This window comes from Mesoplodon densirostris, chromosome 6, assembly GCF_025265405.1.
Source record: "Mesoplodon densirostris isolate mMesDen1 chromosome 6, mMesDen1 primary haplotype, whole genome shotgun sequence".
In the NCBI taxonomy this organism is placed as follows: Eukaryota; Metazoa; Chordata; class Mammalia; order Artiodactyla; family Ziphiidae; genus Mesoplodon; species Mesoplodon densirostris.
In genome coordinates, this window is record NC_082666.1 from 27902730 (window position 1) to 27919401 (window position 16672).

The 16672-nt window shown below is 42.3% G+C and overlaps 1 protein-coding gene across 1 annotated transcript; it reads right to left on the bottom strand.

Annotated features, from left to right (window-relative positions):
• Positions 1–2095: 2095 nt before the first annotated feature.
• LOC132492082 (acyl-coenzyme A amino acid N-acyltransferase 2-like) lies at positions 2096–5859 on the bottom strand. The gene is made up of 3 exons (XM_060101294.1): positions 5397–5859; positions 4957–5159; positions 2096–2689 (listed from the first exon to the last, which is right to left on the bottom strand). The coding sequence occupies exons 1-3, from the start codon at positions 5857–5859 to the stop codon at positions 2096–2098; spliced, it is 1260 nt and encodes a 419-aa protein (XP_059957277.1).
• Between the last annotated feature and the right edge of the window lie 10813 nt (positions 5860–16672).

Genomic DNA, 16672 nt, shown 5'->3' on the forward strand with positions numbered 1-16672 from the left:
ATTTAAAAATAATAATTATTGATTGCAAAAAAATTAATATGAAATTAATGGGGTTGTCATGGAGAAAAGATGTAATGCATGCTAAAGTTCTTGTCTGTTGGGGCAGAAAAGTAAATATACCGATTATATCTCTTACTTTTTTATTATGAAAACTTTGCAAGCATACATAAAAGTAGAGAAAACAAACTTCACTTTACCGATCATCTGGATATAATAACTTTTCACATTTGCCATATTCCTGTAGTATTTTAAAACAATTCCCAGATACTGCAACGCTTCCCCTCTAAATATGTCAGTATGCATCTCTAAAAAGTTACTTTTTTACATAACCCCAATACCATTTTGACCCCTAACAAGATAACAATTTCATAGTATCGTTTAATATCCAGTCATATTCAGATTTCTCTAATTATCCCCCAAATGTCTTTTTACAGTTACTTTGTTCAAACCAGGCCCACACATAGCATTTGGTTGATATGCCTCTTAAGTCCCTTTTAATTTTGAACAATCCCCCAGCTCACTCCAATGTAAAAAGGAAAGCAAAATCCCACAAAGTGAAAAATTCCAAATTTTATCATGCAATTAACTTGTGAAAAGAGACAAGGTCAGTTGGTAATTAACTTGTGAAGAGACCAGGTCATAGAATGATGGACAATCTATGTTTGTCTCCTTGTAGTACCATTTAACTTGTTCACTAACTACCACATTAATAAGAAGTTTGAACTAAGGGCTTGATTAGCTTCAAGTTGAACAGTGTTGTTAGAAATAGTTCTAAGTAGTGCTGGGCACTCCACATTACATCTTGTCATGAAACACAACATGTCAAATTGACCATTTTTAGAGATGCTAAGTTTGATCAGTGGGTTCAGGTGGAGACAATCTGACCTCTCCATTGCAAAGTGAGGTTCCTTATAACCAGCAAGTTATCTACAGGATGATACTTTGTACTTTGGTAAAATTACTCTTGGATTTAAGGGTGGGGGGAGGGAGGAAGTAAATCAAACTATTTAGACATTAACAAAATGAGAACACTGCATATCAAAAAGCCAGGAAAACACAAATATGGCAGAAGGAATGAACTTATTTCAAAGAAGCATACGCTGATGAATCAGGAAAAATTAGATTTGACCAATATACAACCCAAAAGCTATTCTAAGAAAAGATTAATAAAATAGACAAATATTTAGCAAGTCAGACTGAAAGGAAAAGGAGAAAGCATGCAAATAAACAACAGGGGATATGTAAAAAATTATAAGAGAAAAATGTGTTCCAGAAAATAGGGGTGAAATTCTGAGAAAATATAAATGACTAGGTTGGCTTCAAAAGAAATTTTAAAGCCCAAACTAGTCAATATGAGAAACTGACCTAGTAGAATTAGATGAATAAGCAAAATTAGTCCATTAATGAATGCAATTCACCACATTAACTGGTTAAAGGAGAAAAGCATCATGAAAATGATAATAGCTAACTCTGATATAGAAATTGCTATGTGCCCGGCTCTCTTCTAATCACTTTAAATATAGCTCATTTAATTTCCCTAAATGCTCCAAAGGCACTTGAGCATTTAGCCCCACTCCTGATTAAAATTATAAAAAGAAATATATTTTAGGAATAAAAAGAAGTGTCACTATTCTAAAAAAGAATTAACGTATCTACTGGAAATCTCTAGCAAGGATTACCCTTGATGGTGGCATCAGAACTTTTCATATCAAATGTCAAATTTAACTCACAATGGTTTAAACAGAAAATGATTTCACAGGTGACTTCAAAGTTCCAGGACATTCATCTAGATTGGCAATACCTGGATCCAAGGTTTCCCTTATCGGGGTACAAAAGGTTATTCAATTTGCAAGGGTATCACAATTTTGAAATAGCAACGTACCTGGTGCATATAAACCAAGATTCAATTTACAAAAATTCAAAGCACATACAATTTTGTTAGAAATATTTCAGATGCACCTGATTCTTTGACTTTGTCCAATTTCCTTCCAGTTGATTCAAGATAACTGTGAATCTAGAGAAATCAGGAGTCCCCTCCCCCACCCACGTCCCTGCCTTATACAATTTTTTTGTCTCCCCTCCCCTATCAACACCCTTAGAGTGTGCTTCTGCTCTGAACAAGGTGTTGCCTGAAGAATTTCTGGATCTCTCCCCAGGCGTGCTCCTGGGCTGCCGCGTGGCCCACAGGGTCCCCACCCCAGAGCATGGGGCAGAAGAGGCCGCGGCTCCAGGACGCATAGCACAGGGGCAAATAGGGCGGCTCTATGAGGTGGCCCGCCCCGGGGTAGAGCAGCATCTTTCCGCTGCTTCTGCCGTGCCTCTGCAGCTGGTCCAGGGCTTGCTCAGCGTACTCTCTGCTTTTGAAGCATTCGTCACCCTCCCCTATAATGAAGAGGATCGGACCCTGGGCCTTTTCAACAGGAAGCACACTGTGTTGATTCAGTGCATCTCGGGGGTTCCCCTTGTAGTTACGGAGGCTCAAAGCGCCCATGACGTTGAACACCATGCGCTCCGGAAGCGAGGGGACGGGTGTTATAACCAGATTCCGGTACCTGAGCGGAAATTCAAAGATGGCATTTGACCCATTGATGCAGACAGTGGCTGCCACCTCCTTCAGGTGGCAGGCCATGGCCAGCCCGATCTCTGCACCTTTGCTCACAGAGATCACTCCAATTCCTGGCTTTTGGATCTGAAGGAGAAAATAAAGGAAACCCATTACAGGACATTCTCTGAGAAGGAGCTGTGCTACAGGCCAGTAAGCTAGTATGATGGGAAGAGTCTGAAAATGTGGGGTGGAGTCCTGGCACTAAGGTTTGTTTACCAGCTTTGCGACTGAGAGGGAATACTACCTACTTACCCTCCCTAAGCCTTACTATCTTATGGGGGTCATAATATTACCCACCTTGTAGGACAGTTGTGAAGATTAAGTGAAAAAATAGAAATTAAAACTCTTCACCCAAAGCAGAGCTCTATAAAGGCAAAAAGGGTCTAATACACCAGCAACATTAGACATCACAAGAGCAGAGGCAGGTAAGATTTCTGAAGAATCAAATTCTTCTCTCCAGCTAGTAAAAGAGGTGTCCTGGTTTCTTTCAAATATTAGGTAAGTGTAATTCATATTTAAACAGCATTTTACAGCTACAAAGGATTTGCATATTCGTTAAAACAAAGGCTAATCCTGGAAGGATTGGGAGTGTAAAGATGAAAGACTTGGATTCTGTAAAAAACTGAATGTCAGTTCCCAGTCCACTAGGAAAAGTAGTAGGTCACAGGAGGGAGTCCTTAACTTTGTGGTGGGCCCAGGGACCAGAGGGAAGGGAAACAGTCTGAGGGACGAATGAGGAAAGGAAGGGCATTCTGGACAAACAATAGCAAATACATAGTGACTCTGTGTGTGTACTTTGCTCACAGTGGTATCCCCAGCACCTTTCTATCATCAGAATCACCTGAAAAAAAAAACCTTTTAAAATTTGAGCTTTCTGAGATCCAGTTTTTTGAGAGCTACTTCAGTAGGTCTGAGTGGGCCCAAGAATCTGATACTATAAAATATCCCCAAGGAAATCCAGTGTGCATCCACATCTGGGAACCATCCACGTGAGGAGTGGATTGGGAAGTGAGGGAGGAGGGCTATACCTGGAGACGGGAAATTGATTAATGCACTATTGCAGCATCACAGCTGAGCAATGATGAGGGACTAAAACAGCGGCATGGAGGGTGAAGAGGGTGTGATGTACTGAGAAAGAACCTAAAACACTTTGGGATGGGTTGACGGTGTGGGGAAAGGAAGAGGGAAGAAACCAGATGGGCACAGGTGACAAGGTGGATTTATTTATTTATTTATTTATTTATTTATTTATTTATTTTTGCGGTATGCGGGCCTCTCACTGTTGTGGCCTCTCCCATTGTGGAGCACAGGCTCCGGACGCGCAGGCTCAGCGGCCATGGCTCACGGGCCTAGCCACTCCGCGGCATGTGGGATCTTCCCGGACCGGGGCACGAACCCGTGTCCCCTGCATCGGCAAGTGGACTGTCAACCACTGCGCCACCAGGGAAGCCCAAGGTGGATTCATTGAGCGTTTACTATATGCTCGGCCCTCCAACAAGAAAACGGGGATTCAGGAAGTGTAAGTCTCGCTCAAGGTTACAACAGTATCAAGGGGCAGAGGTGGGAATTGAACCTCTTCTGTGGAATCTAACTACAAATTGAATTTTGGCAATTGCCCTTTCTCCTCATACAATGTCACAAATAGTTAAATTTGAAGTGAAAAAAAAATTAACTTGAAAACATTTTACCTGGGATTTAATTCCTTCTAGGCAATCCTTTAAACAGAGCCAAATATGCTTAGGAAAATCACACGTATATTTGATTATGATGACGGTAACACTGAAGATGAGGATACCGGTGATGCTCCAATAGGAAACATCTCCTATCTCTTCTTGAGAAGAGTCAAGGCTCCAGGAGAGAACGATGTAAGTTGGGGAGTCAGGATGACTTAATGGTTTGGAGCAAAGACATTGCCCCAAGGGCTCTGTCACTTACTGGCCGTGGGGTGTTGGCCTCTTACTTAACTGAGATGGGTATGCCTTCTCATCTGAAAAATGAGGACCATGTCAAAAGTACTAACTTTGTACGGTAATTATGAGCATTAAATGAGATAGTGCATATAAAGTATTTAGCATAGAGTCTAAGAAATACCTGATATTTGAACATTTTTGAACTAGCAAATGAAGGGAATCATAGTATACCCACCATTTATTGTCTCCTTTGTGCCAGTAAGCACTAAGCTGATCCTAATCAACCCAACAATCCTACACGGTATGTATTATTATCTGCATTTTAACTCAACTGTGCTGTGCCCAAGTCTAAACAGACTGGTAATATAGGCAGAACGGACATTTGTGAGGTTTTTTTTTTGGCTATAATGTTGCCAGGTAAAATGAAAAGTATTTTAATACCTTGGGATGAGCTAGTAGCAAGTTGGCAGCTTCCTCAAAATATTCCAGGTCCACCTCCTGCAACTGCTTGGGCAGGTCTTCGTAGGCAAAATATGCTAAAGCCAGCACTGCAAAGCCACGGGTAGCCAGAAGACTGGCCCGATATTCAACTAGACCCCCGATGCCCCCAAACAAATCAATGAGTCCTGGGAAAGGGCCTTCCCCTAACAGCAAGAAAAAAGAGAAGAGAATGAGCTCAGAAAGAGTAACAAGAGGGTCAAGTAGGTAGCAGCAAAAGTACAGGCTCAGCAGAATGAATTCCACCTTCACACACACAACGAAACGGCTTATTACTTTTAAAATACTGTGGGAAATACTAGTTCTCCAACAGTTTGTTGCTCTTTGTTTTTGTTTTTATTTCCATGAACCATGTCTTCTAGATCACGAAAGATTAGTCTCACCTGGAGGGAGGAAAAGGGCTCCTCGCACACGACCTTCTTGGACCTGCACCCGCTGCACCTCAGGGCTGGAGAACCAACGCTGCACCACCTGGCTGGCCCTGGGCTGAATCTCCCCTGGCTTTTGTAAATTAACGGAGTCATATAGATCCAGAGTGACCCAAAAGGGGCTGTTCATCACATCTTTCTTAATCAGCCTCTCAAAAGCCTTCTCAGGCTTCAGAGACCAGAAGAGGCCCATAGGGTGGACCCCCACGTAGTGGCCCCCCAAGGCAGGATCCTGCTTCAGGTCCAGCTCACCAGCCTTGCTGGCCCTGTAGAAGGCTCTGGACTGGTACAGATTCCCCTTCTCATCCTTCAGAGATGCCACGAGGGTCACCATCTGCAGTGGGGGCAGGCCTGTCACTCGGATGTGCACGGGCTCATCCACGAGGGCACTTGCCGGGGTGGCTGTCAGCTGGAACATTGGCAACCGGCAAAGGGACCAAGTGGTATTTCCTGACCTGCAGTGGGAGAGAAAACTCTGAGTTGGAGACTTCAGTTCCAAGGAAGAGGCCCAGACAAGGCTTATATTAGGTCTGGCCAAGGCAGATTTCTGGATACTAGTGCAAAATACACAGGACATTTGGAGGAGGGAAAATAGGGTGTGCAGACAGTACTCATTATTCTCATTTTACATATGAGGAAACAGGTTAAGTGACATGCTCAAAGTCTTGTAAATAATTAATAGTAGAACCTGAAACTCAAGCTAGGTCTGACACTACAGCCTCCTGTCTTATCCATTACAACACTGTAGGAAATCTTAGTTTTGTGGTTTTGAGTAAGTTGAGCTTCATATCTTCAGTTGAGATCATTCCCAGGTGACCTATTTCACTGGTGTTTGTTAGGATCCGAGGGGGTAATGCATGATTAAGGGTTTATTGGAAGGATCAGTGCTGCTTTTCAACTCCCACACCTACATAAACAAGAAACATGTTACGCTGTTGTTTCTTTCTTTCTTTTCTCCTTTTTTAGTTTCCAATCCCTCCCTGCCATTGTAAGACGGACTGCCAGCTCTTTTCAGAGTTCCCATTATTTGTTCTTTTTAAGGGAAAATAAAACTTCATGATCTGCTTTTGTGGCTTTCCAACGGAGTGATAAATATAAAATATTGTTTGTAGCAAAGCGAATGAAATATACATTTGATCAGCTATTTCACACTCTCCTCATTTTAGGAGCAAAATTTGGGGTACTCTCTCCCTCCTTCCTCCCCCTGTACATTCCTTCTTTCTTTACTTTCCCTCCTTTCTTCTATACCTCATTCCACAAAGTATTTGAACCTGTTTATAGATAAAGGAGGCATAAACAAATAAAAATAAAATAGGATCTGGGAAAATATGAACTAGCATCAGAGACACTGAATGAATGACAGCCAAAGGAAAAAAGGCAATCTCTCAGTTGTGTTGTTCTAATTAGCCTCATAGAAAGGGTTACCAGTTTCTCAAGGGAAAGGAAAAAGTGAGACCTTTCCAATATTTTCCTAAAATAAATTTCTCATATGAAACTTTGACATAGGTATACATCATTTTTCAAACAATATCTTCACACAAATGGTAGTAATAGGTGTCCTCTCAGAAAGCTGGATCCTCCAAGGGATCCTTGATTTTATTTTACAGAGGAATGCAAAGTGAAGGCTTTGGGGTTTAGATTTGTGAGCAGAAAAGATTCTGGAGAAAATAAACAGGTTCTGGCAGTGCAGGGGCAGAAGAGGGGTTTTAATGCCCAGTTCTTCACTGCTGAAAGGGGGTCTTTGGAGGAAAGAGAGGGTCAAGGAAAAATGCATTTTGTGCTTCTTTTAAGAAAGTGATTTTCTGCAAAGGACGCACACCCTCCCACCTGACCCCCGTCAACAACCAGCATTACTGACCATTTCAAAACTCATGGTCAATAGAATAATATGGAATAAATAGAATGATTGTGAATGTTTTCCCTCAATACCAGCAGAGTTCTTGGCAGAAGAAGGTGGCATCAATTCAAACTTCCTGGGTCTTTCATATGTATCAGGGAAATGGGACCTGTAATATAAATAAGAACACCCCATGTCCCATGTGACATTTCAGTGCTCCCTTGGTATTTTCTGATCTGGTCCTTCCTATAACTCTCTGTATCTTCTGTTTCCTTCTTCCCAAAAAGAGATCATTAAGAAGGGGTACTTGCGTGCCCTATTCCACAAATTCTTCTTCCTTCTCAAAACTTCTATATAATTTATTGACTCAATACAGATTTTATTTTCAAATTGAATTAATTAACATAACTACTCTCCTGCATTCCTGCGTGCATCCCGAAGCTGGTCTTATTCTTCCAGGTGGACTGCAAATTCTTCAAGGGCAGCAACTATGTGTTAAAACTTTAGGAATCCTATTGATACTCATATAGTAAATTATACAATGTACATGCTTCAGAGTTATGAAATTCGTAACAGGGGCAGGAAAAAATAGCACCAAAAATGTAATTAAAATACTTTACTTATATAGTGCTTTTGTAATATAAAATATTAGAGTCTATTCCCAAGTCATGGTCCCTCTTTATCTGAGAATTGCTCCCTAAAGCCCAGAGATGGACACTCAGCAGCTATGTTTATACCATGTGACCTCCACCCCGGGGACCGTTGCTGACAGGATCAGGACTGGATACCTGATTCAAGATGTGCCAGGGATGTTCCCCCCTTGCCAATTTGGAATGGAGACCCAGAGTCACCAGTCACTCTATCAAGGTACGGACTAAAGGTGAAGCAAGAAGGCACCTAGGTAGCAAAATTTACTTGCATGACCAAGCCCCTGAAGTCCTGAAATTTTGCACTCTAGGTGTCCTCCTGCCTCAGCCTAGTCTTAGCCTTGGACTCCTTTTACGTGGCTGTATCCATAAAATTCAGAAGCTGTATCCAGATAATCACAGAAAGACAGTCTTGCAGTAGAGTATGGGAGTTTGAGGAAAGAGAGAAAGATACAGGGACAAAGAGAAATTAGATTGCTCCTATCCTGAGAAACCCCTGAAGAAAGAAAGGGTAGGTCATTTAGAAGGTCTGGTGTTATGTAAATAAGTGTCAGAGAAAAGAGAGATGGAAGAAGATAGGTTTCAGAAGACTTCAGTCTTTGAAAGGTATCTATCTTAGAGCTAGAATTTTATTTTGGGGTCTCAGCACTTAGCTGACTATGCTTACTCTTTTGTCTCCTAATTTTTCTGGAGCTCCTGTTAAATGTGTTAAGTTATTGATTCTGACTTCTCAGAAATTCCCCATAATGGTCATTAGTATTCTATGTCTAGATTTTTGCCATTTGCACCAAGGTATATGCAAGGGGTTAGATTATAATGAAACTTCCTATAAGAAGCAGGCGTTCTCCCAAGAGCACGTGAAACAAAGAGAGTAAGAGAGAGAGAGGTCACTTGATGAGTCACCAGTGTGTGCTTGTGAATGGTGTCTCAGGTTTCCTGACCAAAGACTAGGAAGCAGCCACATGATCAGCAATCCCACAGTCACTGCCTTTGGAACATGGGCTAAACAAAGTCACTTTTCACAGGCTGGCAAGATAGGGTGTGCCCTCATGAAGATTTGGTAGGGATCCAAGGCAAAGTTTGACAGATTACCTCTTCAGAAAGTGATTGTAAGTCTATCAGACCTCAGACTTATTCAAGCCTTGTGCCATCTGTTCTTTATATAACACCCCCTTATATATTCAAGAAACAAGAAAAATCCAGGATTTAAATACATACACATGGGGACTTCCCTGATGGTCCAGTGGTAAAGAATCCACGTTCCAATGCAGGGGACACAGGTTCAATCCCTGGTTGGGAAACTAAGATCCCACATGCCATGGGGCAACTAAGCCCGCACGCTACAACTTCTGAGCCCGGGAGCCTCAACTAGAGAGCCCGCATGCTGCAAACTACAGAGCCTACGCACCACAGCTAGAGAAGAGAAAAACCCGCATACCACAACTAGAGAGAAGCCTGAGCACCGCAACAAAAGATCCCATGTGCTGCAACTAAGACCCAACGCAGCTAAAAATAAATAAATAAATACATACATACATACACATGTACACACACACACACACACACATACACGAAAGAAGATTTGATACCTATACACCAGGGATTCTCAACTGGGGTTCTGAAGAGCTCTGAGGCTCTGCAAAATGTCACTAGGGTTTCCACAAGAGCTCTTAATTGGAAAGAAGAGAAACAGTTTTTGAACTTCAAGTGTGATGTGATGCTAGTGCATGCAATGATGGAGGGAGACAGTGACTGAGCTGTTCCTTTACATGTTGTTCAGCCCCATAGGGTGGTGTGTGAAAGGACCACGTACAATTGGCTGAGACCATTCTCAGTTTGGGATGCAAGATTAGGGGAGGCTGTTGATGGCTAGTGGCGAGCTCAATGTGGGGAAGAGCATGGTGGGCTGATGTGTGCCTCTCCTTCCTGAATTACCTCCTCCAAACTCCCCTTACGCTCCATGGACGGAGTTAAAGGAGTGAACAAACTCTATTGGTGTAATATGGAAGGGAAGTGGCATTCCGAAAAATGAATTTTTACACACTGTAGTCAGCTGCACCCTGACACTTTGTCATTATTTGTAAACATTGTGAAGTGTGGATAGTGTAAGAATTTTCATACAGAATTATTTTTAGGGAATTTTTCTCATTTTGTTACTTATTATGAAACTCTTTTATATTTCAGTAAGCATTACAAATATGTCTGATGGTCCAATGGAGTGATAAATTTGAAGGTAAATTTAAAATTGGAGGAAGGGAATTGAAGGATTAGGGACAAGACTCAGAAGACTAGTGATGGAGAACTGCCATTTTCTGAGTCATCTGACAAGAGGCCACACACTGAGAAAGTCTGTCTTTACCGTGAAGCTGCTTATCAGTGGAATTTACATCAGCTGGTAATACAAGTTGTCCTGTTCCATTGGTCATGGTCTTTAACAAACAACTAAAAAATGCAGCAATGGCTCCAGGAAAATGGAAAAGACAAATAAAATATCACAATTATTTGACAAGTAAAGGGGCTGGTAATTTTAAGTGGCCTTTGGAATTCAGCTCTCCCCTCATTTCCCTTTTTTCTGTAACAGCAAACAACTATTGAGCGCTTACTAATGGCTAGTCACTGGGTAATATGAATCCACACAGTAAAGCCTTTTCACTTTTCAGGACCCTTTTATGACCATTATTTCTCTTGACGCTTGCAAAAAACCTGTGGGAATAAAAAATTATTATTATCCTTACATTGTAAATTAGGAAATTGAGCTCAGCTAGTGAAATGACTTACCCAAGCTTGCCTATGTTGTTAATGATGAAGCAAGAATTTTAACCAGTACCGTCTGACCCTACACATAAAGCTTACTTATCTTCCCCAAATGAGTGTAGACATAAGAGAGCTCATTCTTTTCCTAGCCTCCCCCTCTTGTTTTTCTTTCCTACTTCTTTTTTGACCTTAACTTCATCTTTCCCTTTCCCTAACTCTGAAGCTTTTAGTTAAATATATACCCTGGTGTACAGGGTGGCAGGAGTAGTAATGGAAGAGTAGGAGTAAACTTTAGTCCACAAACCCACATGGGCATGAAATGTAATTTTTTTTCTATTTTTCTAGATTCAGAGTAATTTCTATTTTGAGTCCTTGTTCCTCCAGATGGCAGAGATATAATCACAGAATTCAGGGCATCCTGCTTTTCCTGGGAGCTCAAGGAAGCTCCCTGTGACTGTGGCAGTGCTCAGAGACTTGGGGTTGGGAGACCCTGTTCATATGTGACTATGCATTCTTCTAAACCTGTTTTACAATGGATACCAGTGGTTCCAAATTCGGATACCTATAGGGGCCAGGCAGGTAATATAAATTTGTAGATACAGGACAGAGATGAACAAAATGTAAGACTGCAGTGAACCTAAGACTACCTGCCCATCTAAGGCATTCAAATGTATTCTATTAAAAAAAAATGCACACACACAAAACTACCCAACAACAACCAACCAACCAAAGGAAAAAACAACCCAAGGCATGGACCAAACGAAATACACCCATTTGTGACTTCTGAAATTCACATCATCTATTAGGCTTTTTGCAACATAAAGGCCAGGAAAAGATTTTTGTTTTTCTCTTTCCTGAAGCAATAAGTATCAACTGATCTCCCTCTGGAGGAAGAAGGAAAACAAGGTAAAATAAAAATACAAGAATGTGGGATGGGAATTGGGAGTGAGGACTCAGCCATTAATATTTCCAGTGGTATATGGCAAGTTAACCCTGCCCTCAAACCTTCTCCTTGTCACCTCTCACTATGCTGAATCTTTATGATTTTTTCCTGCTTTCCCTGTGTTCCATTTCTATTGTCTTATTCTAATTGGATCCCAACTAATCCACATACTGTTATAGGGATTAATATCTTTGTTAGTTGTTAAGGCTTATTGCCTGCCAGGGCCCGTCCCTCACAGATGTTCAAAATAAGTTGTAAGAAGACTTAAAACTTATCCTGTTCAATACTCAATTGTCATCATCATCAATGAAGCACCTACACTGTACGGGGACACCCAGCTGAAGAGGGCTGTCCCTCCTCTGGGCTCTCTCTCTACCATGTCACTCAGAGCACCTAATTCTTGAACCTAATATTAATGAGTCATGTATGCTGTGTGTACTCTCTCCTGTTTACTCTGTAAATTTCTTGAAGGCAGGATCCTGTCTGATGTGTCTTTGTCACTTTCACTGCACAGGAGCCCTTCACATCCCATGTATTCATTAAATGATTGTGGATTTTCCTCTCCATTCCCATAAACTCTCATCCTTTTACCCAATTCTTTCTCTCTCTTTACAGTCGTTTTTGCTCCCCAGTCTAATCTCGACAATGTTGTCAGACAGATCTTTATAAAACTCAAAAATAATCAATTTTCTCATGTGCTTTAAACTTCCAGTGGCAGCCAGATTCATTTGAGGATAAAGTCTAAATCTTTTGTCCTAGCACTTAAGACTCTTTGCAAGGGAATGGCTCTACCATAGCACCCTGGAGATCTTCCATGTTTCCACAGGCACAGCTTGAACCACCATATGACCTAAATCTGGGTGGAATGCCTTGTGATCCTCCCAGGAGCATGGCATGAGAAGCAGTCTTTACAAGAGGCTTCACAAGACAGTTTTCCCATCTGTCTCTCCCTATCTTGTGGGAGGCTTCCATGAGGCAGCTTTCCCATCCACCTCCCTGGTTCCAGAGAGGCATGGGACTCTCCATCTCATACTTACACCCTTTTAGGGCAGAGCTGCAGGCTCTAGGACCACTGAGCTGCAGTCTAGGATCAGCTCCTCAGCCACTGAATATCTCACAACTCTGTTGAAAACGTCTGGTTCCTTTTGCTTCAGTGCCATCCTTTCGGTGGGTGAGACAAGGACCCAGAGAGCTGCACCCTTGGCACCTCTTGCCTTCACTGCCTATATAAGTAATAAACTGTCTGAATCTAAAAGGGGCTCCTTATTTCTTTTCCAGCTGAACCTGTCAGTCTTGGACTTGGACTTCCCTTTGTGTTTGACACCCTTTATCATCTAATTCAATCAAAGTCTTTCACCACCACCCCGCGATCTATTTACTAGTCTAAGCAACCATCTCATTACAAACCTAGCATAGGATATTGTCAAAATCTGCTCCTTTATCTGTCTCTCCCTTTTCTGCTCTATCCAATATAGTACCCACTAGCCATGTACAGCTACTTAAATTTCAATTCACTTAAAAATGCATGAAATTGACATTTAAAATTTAGCTTCTCATTCACGCTAACCACATTTTAATTGCTCAGTAGCCACATGTTACTAGTGGCTGCTGTATTGGACCATGTAGCTATAGAATATTCCCATCACCACAGAATATCCTACTGGACAGCACTACTCTGGATTGTAAAGTATTCCTCACGGGCAAGAATTATACCTTGTTCAACACTCTACTTCTCAGTTCCTAGAATAGTGCGAGCACATAGTGATCGTTCAGTAAATGTTTGAGGAATTAAGTGAAAGAATAAATGATAGATAAAAAAGCAAAAAAAAAAAAGTTGAGTGATATATCTCAGAGAGAGTGTGAAGATAGAACAGAAGCCCAGTTGAATATTTATAGGCTACTTCTGAAGATGGAAAATTCCTCAAAATCCAATGGGATACAATTTCCAGGGTTCCTCACTTCTTTGCAGCAGAAGGCAGGACTGTCAATGAAACAGTTAATGTACACTTCAGACTGTCAACGAAACCAAAGATAGAAAGCAGCCAGAGGGCAAGAAACAAGAACTCAGCTGCCTCTCACAGGCATAGCCTCCTGGTGGTTGGAGAGGGAACCCTCAGCAAAATGGAAGCAACCTGATAGGGTCTGAAAGCTGATAGCCACATTGTTGAGCAGGTTTCAGACCCCCCAGAGTCCCAGGGGGAAGGACGGGGATCAAGCCTGGGAGACCTTGACCTGTTAGAGGAAGGGCAGTCAAGAACTGGCGGGGACATCAACACATCAGAAGGCAGGAAACAAAGAATAAAAGAGAGCGCAAGGTCCCATGGAAGTTAAAATTACCATTACCAATCAAGAAACAAAAATTCCATTTCCTTTAGGATCCTGTTGCTTTTCTTCCTTCATCACAGCACTTCCTCCTCCCAATAAATCCCAGAGAGAAATTCTTTGAGTCAAGAAACATCTCTCCAGGGACTTCCCTGGTGGCGCAGTGGTTAAGAATCCGCCTGCTAACGCAGGGGACACGGATTCGAGCCCTGGTCCGGGAAGATCCCACATGCCACGGAGCAACTAAGCCCGTGCACCACAACTACTGAGCCTGCGCTCTAGAGCCCGTAAGCCAGTACTGAGCCCACGCACCTAGAGCCAGTGCTCCACAACAAGAGAAGCCACTGCAATGAGAAGCCCGCGCACCGCAATGAAGAGTAGCCCCTGCTCACTGCAACTAGTGAAAGCCCATGCGCAGCAACGAAGACCCAATGCAGCCAAAAATAAATAAATAAATTAATTAATTAAATGTATATTAAAAAAAAATCTCTCCATTAGTCACATTAGGCTGGACCCTGACTTTTGCAGCCAAGTGTGCATTTCACCTCCAAAATAGCCTCTAAACAGTCTTCTGGTTAGGTTTATGCATCTGACATAAATCAGTGTTTGAACAATAAACTACCTGGGATAGTAATTTCTGGTTCTTCAGAGAACTGTGCTACCCACTGAGGTGAGCGAAACACACACAGAAAGACAAAGCAGCTTTCCCCGGTTCCCTGCTGCTGAAATCAGAAAGCAGACCTTTTCTACTTGGCCACGACAGCCCTGACTCACCCTGGATTCAGCTGCAGGAAGCAGTCTGGAGCGCGATGGCTTACTGAGCTGGCTAGAAGCACTGGACACTTGCCTACTGCTTGCCAATTTAAATCGTTCAAAATACCCCAGCCTACTGTTCAAAGTTGAAATTGTCTCCATAGAAACCATCAGCTGCTCCTTTTTCTTTCTTTCTTTTTTTTTTTAAGTTCCCAGGGACAGGGCTACGAGCACGTGCTGCCACCGTGTCTGGGCATAGGCTCGGTTTAGCTGGTGTGCCTTTCAATCCAGGTGTTTCATAAAGGAATCTTTTATTTCCTCACATAGGTCTGGTTTCTACACCTCTTCCCTGGACTCCTCCTCTCAACTTCTGGCTCTCTTCTCCTTTGCTTCAATTCCTTCTCTATCTCCTCCTCTAAGTCAGTGGTCTCTTAGGCAGCTGTCTTTTTAGTGGTTTCTAAGATGAGTCCCAAATATCCATCTTCAGAGTGGCCTGGGTTTCAGACTCATCTGACAAGTCTGTTAAATAAAGATTCCCAGGCCCCTCAGCTGGAGATTCTGACTTGATAGGTTTGGGCTAAGTTTCTGGGATCTGTACTTTTAACAGCAGATTCTAAAGCATAGCCCAGTTTAGCAAACCACTCTTCGAAAGGACAGCAAAAGCCCTCCCCATGCAAAAATGCCTCCTCAGGACCAGAACCCCTGAAATCTGTCCTATTGTTAATCCCATCAGTCAATGTCCATTGTCAAAATTTACAAGTGATCCAAGCTACAAATTGCAGACTGTGCGTCCAGGTTGTGAATTCCTTGAGGGAAGGTACCATGTCTTTTAAATTTTGCATCTCTTGCAGCCAGTGAGGTGTAGCTGGCCTCTGGAATCAGAAAGACTTAGATTGGAACCCTGATTCCTTTACATCTGTCATTGTGACTGACCTCAGGCAAATTACTTACCTTTCTTTGGGCTTCAGCTTTCTAACTTGTGAAATGGGAATGGTACAATAAAATGTATTAAAAGTGAAATATAAGCCTTGAGGAGAAGGGGCCAATATTGGAAGTCATGGGCAGATTGGAATGTCTGGGAGAAGAGGAGGCTGTTTTAGCACACAGCTCTTACACAGGATGAGAGGTACCTTGGCAGGCTAGCAAGGCTCCCAGCTTAGTGACTAATTCCCAGGACTTGATCCAAGGATGGGAGGTGGGCTGGGGAGGAACGCAGCAGAAATAGTGTTGTTTTTAGTAAGACTCTAAGAGAAGCACAGGAAAGGGTGCTCCAGCACCCAGGTAATAAAGTGAGATGCATGCTAAACTGGCACAGAGTCAGACTTTCTTCACTCTGCTGCCTAGAACAGAAGACACCAGGGACCTGGCACTCCATGGACCCTCAAAGGATGTAGCAAATTAAGAGTGGGGACATTGGTGGGAGCACTGGGCAGTAAGGTGCTAACCATGTACAAGGGAGGCATTAGCAGTTGTCAGTAGCAGGTGTGAACCATGCAGAAAAGACTGAAGTCCTCTGAGGAAGAAGGAATCTACCTCCAGCCTGCCTTCAGACCCAGGACTGTAACATCAACTCTTCCCTGGGTCTCCAGCCTGCTGACCCACTCTGCAGATTTCCAGTCCCCACAATCGCATGAGTCAAATCCTTAAAATACCTGTCCCTCTGTCTCTGTCTCTCTTTCTCTCTCTCTCCCTCTCTGTCTCTGTCTCTACGATTACATCAATATATAATTTTAGGGTAGAATTTAACCGACATAAGGCAGATTAACAGGAGAAAAGCATACACATGTATTTAGTGTAAGTTTTATGTGACACAGCAGCCCTCACAAGGAATGAAGACCCAAAGCAATGGTGAAACCTACCTGTTTTATATTAGATTAAACAAAGAGAGGCAATTGTGGAAAAGTAATTATACTATGTGGGGAGCCTAAAGGAAGATAAGAATTGTTTTTAACAAGGTCTATTTGTATAGAATTAT

Excerpts from the sequence above, each read along its gene's own strand:
- LOC132492082 (XM_060101294.1), bottom strand. The coding sequence starts at position 5,859 with ATGTTCCAGCTGACAGCCACCCCGGCAAGTGCCCTCGTGGATGAGCCC. Across the intron at positions 5,160-5,396 it reads AGCCCTTTTCCTCCCTCCAG|GGGAAGGCCCTTTCCCAGGA; the intron begins GTGAGACTAATC and ends TCTTGCTGTTAG. Across the intron at positions 2,690-4,956 it reads TGCTACTAGCTCATCCCAAG|ATCCAAAAGCCAGGAATTGG; the intron begins GTATTAAAATAC and ends TTTCTCCTTCAG.